This window comes from Nicotiana attenuata, unplaced genomic scaffold (genome assembly GCF_001879085.1).
Source record: "Nicotiana attenuata strain UT unplaced genomic scaffold, NIATTr2, whole genome shotgun sequence".
Lineage (NCBI taxonomy): Eukaryota > Viridiplantae > Streptophyta > Magnoliopsida > Solanales > Solanaceae > Nicotiana > Nicotiana attenuata.
In genome coordinates, this window is record NW_017673003.1 from 122,613 (window position 1) to 133,839 (window position 11,227).

General features: G+C 37.7%; 1 protein-coding gene across 1 annotated transcript; it reads right to left on the reverse strand.

Annotated features, from left to right (window-relative positions):
* Positions 1-7,703: 7,703 nt before the first annotated feature.
* LOC109215155 (agamous-like MADS-box protein AGL62) lies at positions 7,704-8,458 on the reverse strand. The gene is made up of 2 exons (XM_019379175.1): positions 8,290-8,458; positions 7,704-7,990 (listed from the first exon to the last, which is right to left on the reverse strand). The coding sequence occupies exons 1-2, from the start codon at positions 8,456-8,458 to the stop codon at positions 7,704-7,706; spliced, it is 456 nt and encodes a 151-aa protein (XP_019234720.1).
* Between the last annotated feature and the right edge of the window lie 2,769 nt (positions 8,459-11,227).

The window sequence follows — 11,227 nt, forward strand, 5'->3', positions numbered from 1 at the left end:
AATAAAAACATCAGCTCTAGAGCTGAAGTTTTTGTTTAGTAACCCGGAAACCTCAGCTCTAGAGCTGAAGTTTCCCAGTCAAGTTATAAAATAAAAACTTCAGCTCTAGAGCTGAAGTTTGCTAGTTATAAAATAAAAACATCAGCTCTAGAGCTGAAGTTTTTGTTTAGTAACCCGGAAACCTCAGCTCTAGAGCTGAAGTTTCCCAGTTATAAAGGGAAGCTGAAGTTTTTTAAAAAGTGGGTACGGATGCAAACAAAAAGACAAAGCGGCTACAGGTTAAAAAGGGGCGCCCAAATAGGGCGCCCCGTGCAATTTTTACGGTTTTGAGTGGGTTACTGGGTTTGGGCAAATTTGGGTATGGGCTTTGGGATAGGCTTTGGGTTCAGCATTAATTTTGGCCTAATTTCACAAGACAAACCTTTCTTTTCCAATCCTTTCTTTTATTTTCTAATTTTCCTTTTTCTTTTAATTAAAATCCTATAAACAAAAATCCGAAATTATCCAAAATGTGAAACTAAACTAATTAGCTAATTATAAAAATTATAAAAACCACTTAATCCTAAATTAAAAGAGAAAAAATCAATAAAAGGAAAAAGTGTAAAAATGAAGCATTTTTTGTGATTTTCGATTTTTATAAAATAAATAATTACTAATTAATCCTGAAAATGTAAAGATAAAGCCTAAATGTCATGCATGATATTTTTTGTATTTTTCATGATTTAACTAAAACTTAAACATGCACAAAATGCAAACAATTAAAAATTCTACAAAAATTCCTAAAATGGCAAATAATTAACAAAAATCTATTTTTTTTTGAGATTTTATAGGAGTATTTCGTATAGGGCAAAAATCACGTGCTTACACCTTGTACTGAGTATAAACCACGAAACCTGGTCCTTCTTCATCAAAAAATCAGTTCCTCAATGCGGCTACAAGAAGGAGAAAGAGAAACTAGCAAGCTGTCCGGACTTTTCAGCACTAGAATCACGTCGTAACACCCGAAATACCCTAGGGTTTGTGTGAGATTTTTAGGGAGGAGGTGCAGGGGTTCAATCTGATTTTTGGTCTGAGAAATAAGTGAATGAAATGAGTTAATATTTCCTTAAAACACCCCTCTTGGCCGATTTTGGGCTTTTAATTGTGGCCTCTCCTTTTGGCAAGTAGGTGATGCACCTACTTGTCACCTACCATTTTGCGCAGTCTCGCAAAAATATGAATATCTCTCTACTCGAATGTTGTATCAATGAATGGTTTAATCCGTTGGAAACTAGACTCGTAGATCTTCAATTTGGTAGGTAGATCATCCCATAATTCCAAGTACATTGGGAGAAATGCTCAGCTACATTTGACCTAAATTTCTCCATATTTATGAATGTAACTTGTGATGACTTTTTCCAACTTTTGTTTCACAACTCGCTTGACTTCAAAACATGACAAACGACTATCGTACGACTAAAATAACTCATAACATAATCTCCTTATAAGGTTAAGCACCCTAGTCTCACCCCAAAAGTACATGTTATAACATTCCCAACTTGTCGACTTTTGACGAAACTTATTTTCTTCAATTCATTTAGCTTCGAAGCCTTCAAACCCTCTTAGTACTTGGTATTCATGATCTTAAATATTTGTAACCTTCATTGTAAAATGATTAACTTACTTTATGAACTTTCAAAGTTGATCTCATTTTTTAGCTTACATCAATTGACTTACGGATACTCTAACGTACGAAAACATGGGGTGTAACAATTTCAAAGCCCTTACCCTGTCTCTGGTTATCAAAAGCGTAGTTGTAGTTGAATCTTGTAAGGTGTCCTAATGCACCATAAATCATTAGGTGGCGACTCTTCAAATGCAAAAACCCAGTTCCCAAAAGGAACGAGTCGTCCCATACCAAAAATGTCATAAACCCGATTCTCCCGCCGCAAGGAGGGAAAAAAGAGGGCGCGACAAGGATCAAGGTTGCGGTTCGGTGTTGAAAAGGATGTCACGAGCTCGGATGAGCAGGAAGGGGATTTGGATGTTTAGAGTAAGCTGGTATTGTCTTCAGCGTCACCTGAGATCGGTCTTTGTGTAGGCGGCTTTGCATCCTGGTTACGGGTTCTTGATTTGCTTTATAGTATTTTTTGTGGCCGGTGGTATGGAAGTGCAGACTTGTTACCTGGTGCATGAGATCGTGGAAGCGTATCTCATGGAAAGATTGTATAATTGTAACATGCAGTCATTTGATTGATTAAAAATTTAAACCAAGTATGAAGATTTTGGTAATATCATTAATTTGAGAATTTATGCCTGGAGGGCACTCGGTTTATTAGGCTATGAACGGTGGAGGTTTCTCCGGTTACGATAGTTGTTCTTGTGTCATGAGAAAAAGGAGGTTATTATGGACCTATGAAGGTTATTATCCTAGTGCGGACGATCAGAATTGGCTTGAGGTCTGTAGGCGGACTCAAATATGAATATGGGATTTATATCAGGCCGAATGCGTTCGTTTAAGCATAGCACTCTTTATGGAGGAGTATTCAAACATGGGATGTTATTTCATCGTCGGCCATTTCATGTAGTACTATATAGTGTCGTGTGAGTTGTGAATCGGTTTGATAAATTTCTTATATGTGAGGTTCCGCGTAGCGATGGTGTTATGTGAGCAGGATGGCTCCTGTGACTCAGGTTATATATCGCACCTCAATTGTGCTTGAGTTTTGTAGCTTACGGCGCTATCTGTTTCCCCAGGGATGGTATTATGCACTTAGTGTGCTTGTGACCGATATTCGGTTATTTGTAGTAGTGAGCAATTTAGCTCGGTGTATACCTCCTTATGTGGATTTTATGTGTGGATCAGGTGGCACGCCGCCACGGGTATGTTATTTGGATCGGGTTGCATGCCGCAACAGTATGATGTTGAGTACAGTTCCCTATATCTATTTCTGTGTGTTTTCTTTCCCATTTTCTGAGGAAAGTTCATATTGGTTGCATGGGTTGAGTAGTCCCTTCCAGAGTTCGTTTTCCTTATGTATCGCGTTCGAGTTTGTAGCTTATTGGCACATTGTGGCATCATATGAGACTTTTGGTCATGTCTGCGGTGACTGTTACCTGAACAAATCGTACTGGGTGAGACGAGATTATTGGATCTAGGATCGGTGCAATCGGGTTATATGAAGTATATTAAAGAGCAAAGATCATTATTTGGTTCAGATTGAGGTAATGGTTCTTGTCAGGAGTATAAACTCAAGGATTTGTTGACTCGGCAGTTGGTTATGAAATCCTACACATCTCTTCCATCGTGGCGGGCATGCAAAGGTCGGGACAAGAGGTATATAGGTCATGAGATGCATTGGGAGCATTAGATTCGTGGAATTTCGGCTATTATGATCAGAGAATGTTATTGTGGTTCTGTGAATAATGAGGCGCAAGGTGAGAATTCAGTAAAGGTATGCAATTATGTTATGGTACCCCGTGTAGTGATTGATACGGTGTTCATATATCGGAAGCATGCCTCGCATAGAATTTCGGATGTCGAAACTGGGCTCTAAGGCTCATTTGCCTAAATAAAAGAGGATATCTTCAGATTTGATCAAACTAATGTGCTCAACTGAGTTCTGGTAGCACGGGTAGGTGCACAAGGTGTTTAACTGTGATTTCAGACAACTCCAGCGCAGTTCTTAGCACGTTCGAGGACGAACGTATGTTTAAGTGGGAGAGAATGTAACGACCCGGCCGATCGTTTTGAGCTCTAGCACGTCGTTCAGCAGTTTGAAGCCATGAGCAGCTTCATTTCAGGTATTATGACTTGTGCGCACGGTTGAAACTGAATTTCGGGAAGTTCGAAGTTGATTTGGAAAGAGAATTCTCATTTCGGAAGCTTTAAGTTGAAAGAATTGACTAAGATTGGATTTTTGAGTAAACGACCTCGGAATCCGGATTCAAAGGTTCTAGCAGGTTCGTATAATAATTTCGGACTTGGGCGTATATCCGGATCGGGTTTCGGAAGACCCGAGAACGTTTCGGCACCTATTGTGGAAGTTAGCATTTTGGAGGAATTTCATAAGTTTCGATTGAAGTGCATTTCAGTGTTATCAATGTCCGTTTGGGATTCTGAATTTGGGAATAGCTCCGTATGGTGATTCTGGTGTTGGGAGCGCGATCGGAAGTGAATTCGGAGGTCCGTGGGTCATTTTGGAGTCATTTGGCTAAAGATAGAAATTTGAAGGTTTTTGAGAAGTTTGACCAGAAGTGAACTTTTTGATATCGGGGTCGGATTTCGATTCCGGAAGTTGGAGTAGGTCCGTAATGTCAAATATGACTTGTGTACAAAATTTGAGGTCAATCGGACAAGATTTGATAGGTTTCGGCATCGAATGTTGAATTTGAAATTCTAAAGTTCATTAAGCTTGGATTGGAGGTCGATTCATGATTTTAGCGTTGTTTGATATGATTTGAGGCATCGAGCAAGTCCGTAATGTGTTTTGGGACTAGTTGGTGTGATTGGACGGAGTCCTGGGGGCCCCGAGTGGATTCTGGGTGGTTAACGGATCAATTTTTGGAAAATGAAGAAGAAATGATCAGTTGCCTTCTGGTGTAACCGCACCTGCGAGGCAGGGGCCGCAGGTGCGGAGCCGCAGAAACGGAACATGACCGCCCAGGTGAAGGACCGCAGGTGCGGACTATTGATCGCATCTTCGCAAGCGCAGAAGCGAGATGGAAGACCGCAGAAGCGGTCATTGGCACAGGTGCGCTGAAGGCTCCGCAGATGCGGACTCGCAGAAGCGGCAAGGAGTCCGCAGGTGCGGAAGTTGCTGGGCAGAATACATTAAATAGCGGGGTTTGGCCATTTTGCTTATTTTTCTCTATTTTGGGGCGATTTTGGAGCTTCTTGAGAGAGGGTTCCACCTAGCAACTTGGAGGTAAGTTAATCCTACCTACTATGAGTTAAATACATTGATTATGTGTAGATTTTAACATGGAAATTAGTGGAAAACTTGGGGTTGAGGGAAAAACCTAGAAAATTAGTATTTTTGGATTTTGACCACGATTTTGGACATGAAGTTAAGAGTAAATTATATATTTGAGTTCCTGAGGTTATGGGTAAAGTTTATCTTCGAAAAATTTCAGAATCCGGGCACGTGGGCCCGAGGGCGATTTTTTCAACTTTTCGAGCGGGGTTAGGAATTGTTATAAATTGGATTATAATGAGTAGTTGATCTCATATTAATGGGTTTACATAATTATTGGCTAGTGTTAGAGCATTTCGCATCGATTTGAGTCTTCGGAAGGGCGTGGATTGCCAGTTATGGAACTTCGGGGTAAGGTGAGTCTCCTTTCTAACCTTGTAAGAGGGAATTGTCCCCATAGGTGAGTTAATTGGTTATGTGCTCCTACTTGTGAGGGATACGTACGCACGAGGTGACGAGAGTCCGTGCATACTACTATTATGCTTATGTCTGTGTAGTTTAGGACCCCAAAAGCATGCTTACTTGTAAGAAATTCAACCTTGTTGACAAATTTAAAAATGCTTAAACATATCGAACGTGTAAATGAATTTCTAAAAGGCTAGATATCATTTCTTGACTTTCAAAAGAGAAACTTGCCTTTCCCTGAATAATTGCTCCTTCATAAATTATTGATTTGACTATTTGAATGTGTTTATCTATTGTAGAACAGGCCGAACGCCTCGGTAGATTAAATAGATGCATCTATGATTCGCGCCATTCGACCCTCTGGCAGTGCACAATTTAAATATAGTTGGATCGGGCCGTACGTCCTCGGCATGATTTGCGCATGCTTGTATTGCTTGCCTTGAAATTTATTGAAGTTGATTTTGCTTCTTCCCGACTTGAGAATATATGTATAAATGATGAAAAAGGAAATTTGGAAATTTCACATAAAAGAAAGAATTGTTTACTTGCTTCACTCTAATGAATTACAATCATGTTTATATAAATCCTCGATTTGTCATATTATTGATACACCATTATTGAACCACTAGTAAGTGTCGAAGTCGACCTCTCATCTCTACTTCTTCGAGATTAGGCGGGATACTTACTGAGCACACGTTATTTTCGTACTCATGCTACACTTGTTGTGCATTTTTTTTGCACATGCACATGCATCTCTAGTGGCCTAGTGGGCGTAGCAGCATGGTTGATACAGAGACTTAGGTGAGCTGCACTTCTCGAGATGACCCGCAGCAAGCAGAGTCTCTTTCAGTTTTGCATAATTACTTTCTGTCCTATTTGTATTCGGCGCAGTTGTTGTATTATATTGTTTTCTAGAGATAGCTCATGCACTTATGACACTGGGTTCTGGGATGTCTATGGATTATTCAGTATTTTGAATTGTTAAAGATATTAGTATTCATTCAGTGGAACTTATTATTTATTGTTTAAATGTATAAAAGAAGTAATTTCGGGAATATCTAAAACGAGAAATCTCTAGTTAAATAGTGTTGGCTTGCCTGACAGTGGTGTCCGGTGCCATCACGACCCTTAGTGGATTTTGGATCGTGACAGAGTAACTGCGTAAAACGATCAAATGAAATAATAATTGGATCAACTAAATAATTTATTTTTCTGATAAATTTATTTTTTGCACGTCAATGATTTAGGCGGTTAGTATTTTAGATTATATCGGAAAATTGATCACTTAAATCATGAAGGGAATCCCATTCAAATATCCTTAGGTTTCGTTTGTTATCAAGTCCTTCCTCTTGAATATAGAACTTATCAGGTTAAAAAGTTCATTTGAAATCATAATCACATATCATTATTTCTTCTTTATTTATTTTTTTCGTTTCTTCTCTTTTTTTTTTCTTTTTTTTTTGTGTGGTTAAGGATGTGAATAGTAAGAGAATTGAATATAGAAGAGGAAATTATTCTTTAAAAATTAAAAACCTCCCTTGGATGATGCAAAACGTACTAACAATCATTAGATTACAAGTCCATTTTCATAATCACGAACTATTGGACTGATGAATCTTGCAGTGAATTCCAACCAGATTAGTATCTTAGGCTCCGATAATAATTGAGTCATTTTTCTTGAATGTAGCCTATCATGTAAACAAATCATTTGAAATCATAATCACGGTTTTTCATTCTTTTCCTTCTTGGGAAGGACGTGAATAGTAATAAAAAAGAAGAAAGAAGAGGAAAATTCTTTAAAATTAAAACATGAGTACATGATAAATACTGGATTGCTGAAACTCGCACATTTCACATAAAAATAAAAATAAAAATTATCATGATTTTTATTATTTGCATATTTTAAGCTCAATCAAATCAATGTTTAATTATCTCATCTTATAATTAGATCGGGTTGTCATCTTAAAAGATAGAAAGACCACACTTATAAAAATGATAATTTTTATATAAAAATTACACATCTTTCATAAAAAATATTTCTTATCAAGAATTTTATTATTTTGCATATTAAAGCTCAACCGAATCAATGTTTAATTATTTTATCTTATAAACCGATTGGGGTGTGCTATTAAAAGATAGAAAGATAACACTTATAAAACAGAAGGTTTCCCTTGATCAAGCATACATATCGTCAAAACATCACATATACCGCCAACAACAAGAACGATTAATAAAAAAATGGTAATAGCTTTTACTCATCCTTCCACCTTCCATTTTTGTAACCATACCCACGTTCAGTACCATAATTCTTCACCTTCAAGAGAAGATTTTCCAATCTCTCTTTCAACATTGAAGCCTCATCTTCTCTATAGGATCTCTGAACCACTCTTGTTGGCTATCCAAATTCTTATTCATTTCCTTGAGGTTGCTTTTCAAGTTTAACGCAAAATCGAGTTGATCTTGCAGATAATCGAGTTGAGTGTTAAGTGCTCTAGAATTGGCTTTTCGGAACATCTGAACATACGTGTCATCAATGCCTGGTGATGATGGTGATGGAGGCCTTTCTTTGCCAACATATTTGTCGATGGTCTCATTTACATTTGGATGACCAAAAGAGTAATGCTTATTAGCTATAAGGCAAGAGGAGAAAAATCAGTAATATAAAATAAGATAAGAGGAGAGAAATTTAGTTTATCTGCTGTTATATAGAAATCAGTAATATAAAATAGCGTAAGTGGAGAGAAATCAGTTTATCTACTATTATAATATCTATCGCATTAGGTTATTTTTACGTGAGAATAATCATCACGTTCAAGATCTTGGATTTGCGTGTTTAATTATGATGATGCATGTATATTTAGTTATATTTGTTGATGGTATATATCATGTATATCTAGATGACCAAAAAAATATAAGGCTTATTAATTACCTGGTGAAAACACGATGATGCCAACTTCCGCACCAATCATAACTGCAAGTTCATTTGCTTTCTTGAAGACGCTATTTCTGCGTTTTGAGAAGGTCACTTGTCGATTAGTCTTATTCTCTATCTTTGCGAGACGAACTTTTTTGCGACCCTTAATCAGCCTAGTACTCATTCTCAAGGATATATGATGATATAACTAGTAAGTATTTCTTAGAGTATGTGATATGAACTTTGTAATACAGGAGCCTAGTATTTATAGAGTTTTTCCAACATATTGAAGCCTTTGGTTTTTCAATTTTGGTAGTTCATAGATATGAATCTAGTTTATTTTTTTAGTGTTCACATGTTATGAGGCAAGTAAATTTAGATACTTAATCATAGTGGTGACTGTACTTTCTATTTTTCAAAAGATTTCCAAAATTTACCTCTACAATATTATAATTTTCAAGTTAATTTTCAGGCCCAGGCTTGTTCTAAGATTATTAGTATTTGATACTCTCTTAATAATATGCCTAATTTGCATATGGATGAATAAGTATCCCATTTGAATTACCAATTATTTTTATTTTATTTTTATTCTCTTGTTTACTACTTCTAATTTTGGTAATTTTCTAGTTGTCGCTTGTAATGACCCGACCGGTCATTTTAAGAATTAACGTCCCGATCCCCTATTAACTGCTTTTCCCGTATTTATTTCTGCTATTGTGAGTTGCCGGGAGGATTCGTTGGGAGTTTCGGAGTGTTTTGCGAACACTTAGTCTCTAAATGAGAGCTTAAGCTTTAGAATTTGACCCGTAGTCGGAGCAGTGTGAAGACGACATCGAAATGGAATTCCGTCAATTCCGTTAGCTCTGTTGGGTGATTTCAGGCTAAGGGCGTGTTCGAATTGTGTTTTGGAAGTCCGTAGCTTATTTAGGCTTGAAATGCCGAAAGTGAATTTTTGAAGTTTCCGGTTCAATAGTGAGATTTTGATATAGGGGTCGGAATAAAATTTCGGAAATTTGAGTAGGCCCGTGGTATTATTTAGGACGTGTGCGCAAAATTTTAGGTCATTCGGACGAGGTGTGATAGACTTTTTGATCGAAAGCGGAATTTGGAAGTTTGGGAATCCTTAGGCTTGAATCCGAGGGTGATTTGGTGTTCCGGCGTTGTTTTGAGTGTTCCGAAGGTTGGTACAAGTTTGAATAGTGTGAAACTTCAATGACTCAAACTAGGAAGTGTGTCTCCTAGGAATGAACTTAAATGACCCAAAACTGGGAAATGCCTCTCCTAGGGGTAAAATCTCAATTTAGGAAGTGCGTCTCCTAAAACAAAAATATAACCTGAAAGACCCAGAGTAGGAAGTGTGTCTCCTAGGGGTGAAACTTCGATGATTCAAACAAGGAAGTGCATCTCCTAGAAATGAACTTAAATGACCCAAAACTAGGAAGTTTGTCTCCTAGGGGTAAAATCTCTATTTAGGAAGTGCGTCTCCAAAAACAAAAATATAACCTGAAAGACCCAGACTAGGAAGTGTGTCTCCTAGGGGTAAAATCTCAATTCAGGAAGTGCGTCTCCTAAAACAAAAATATAACCTGAAAGACCCAAACTAGGAAGTGCGTCTCCTAAGGGTGAAACTTCAATGATTCAAACTAGGAAGTGCGTCTCCTAGGAATAAACTTAAATGACCCAAAACTAGGAAGTGCGTCTCCTAGGGGTAAAATCTCAATTTAGGAAGTGCGTCTCCTAAAACAAAAATATAACCTGAAAGACCCAGACTAGGAAGTGCATCTCCTAGGGGTGATGTGTGATTTTCTCAATAGCCTTTGTGTAAGGAGAATTGGAGCATTACACCTGAAAAATTCAAGCTTCCAAGCTTTGGTATGAACATAGCCTTCATCCCTGTTTCAGACAAAGAAAACTTGTGAGTATAAAACATGGTGGTTAGTTTGTGGCCTTGCCTACGAGGGCGATTTCTCTTGCACTTGTCACGATCAACTTGGAGTTCGACTTGGAAGACCTTCCTGTTATTGACTAACCATTTTCTATCAACCCTTATCATATAAAACACCTCCGATCCATTTGAACCCAATATCCTCTATCGGTTACACTCTGCTCATGAATTGACATTTACCGAACCTTTGCATTTCCCATGAATCCCAAAGCACGTCAATTGTTATCAACTCAGTGTGCATGCCACTTTTCCCTGACTTATGCCACTTGATGTTCTAGGCTAGATTCCGCTTTGTGCAATTAGAAAGTTGGTAGCAAATTTTGAAGTCATTTCTCACTTGTTTCGATAAAAAACAGACTCAAAAGGGATTCAAACAGAACAAGAGGAACAAAATAAAGGAAAAACAAGAAAAGATGGTATCTAACTAGAAAATATTTTTACCTAGGAAAAAGAACAAAGTAGAAATTAATCTGGTTTGAAGGCCATCTCCACTGACCATGACACGCATTTTTGATTAAGCGCCCTAATCTGTCAAGCGAGTCTAATCTTCAACTCTTGTTATGTCTCTAAGTTGTGAAACTGGGCTTCAGTCGACTTGTAGTGCCGTGAAGGGTTTTCACCATCAAGCCTCTCTCATTTTCCTCTTTTTCTCAACTCATTGTCGTCTTACGGTGCCCATGAGGGTTTTTACCGATAAGACTCTCTCATTTTATCATTTTTTCTCTTTGTGCTGAGAACAAGGTATTACCCACGATAAAATAACACCATACTTTTACCACACACTTGATTTGGCATCCTCAGAGATTGGTCGGAAGGTCTTTCTTTGAATCATAATGTAGGCTTTTGGACAAGGTTAGAAAGAAAGGGTGGCATGAAGGCTCAAAATAATTTAAGATGAAAGGGTTCAAAATTACAACTTTTGGAATCAGATCTTTTGGCAAAATTAAAACTTCTGCCCCAGTTTCTTGGAGTTTGGGTTTTTTTATGGGATTTCTAAGAGAATCTGCT

Coding starts and splice junctions, on each gene's coding strand:
- LOC109215155 (XM_019379175.1), bottom strand. CDS start 8,458: ATGAGTACTAGGCTGATTAAGGGTCGCAAAAAAGTTCGTCTCGCAAAG. Junction 7,991..8,289: donor CATCATCGTGTTTTCACCAG/GTAATTAATAAG, acceptor CTTGCCTTATAG/CTAATAAGCATTACTCTTTT.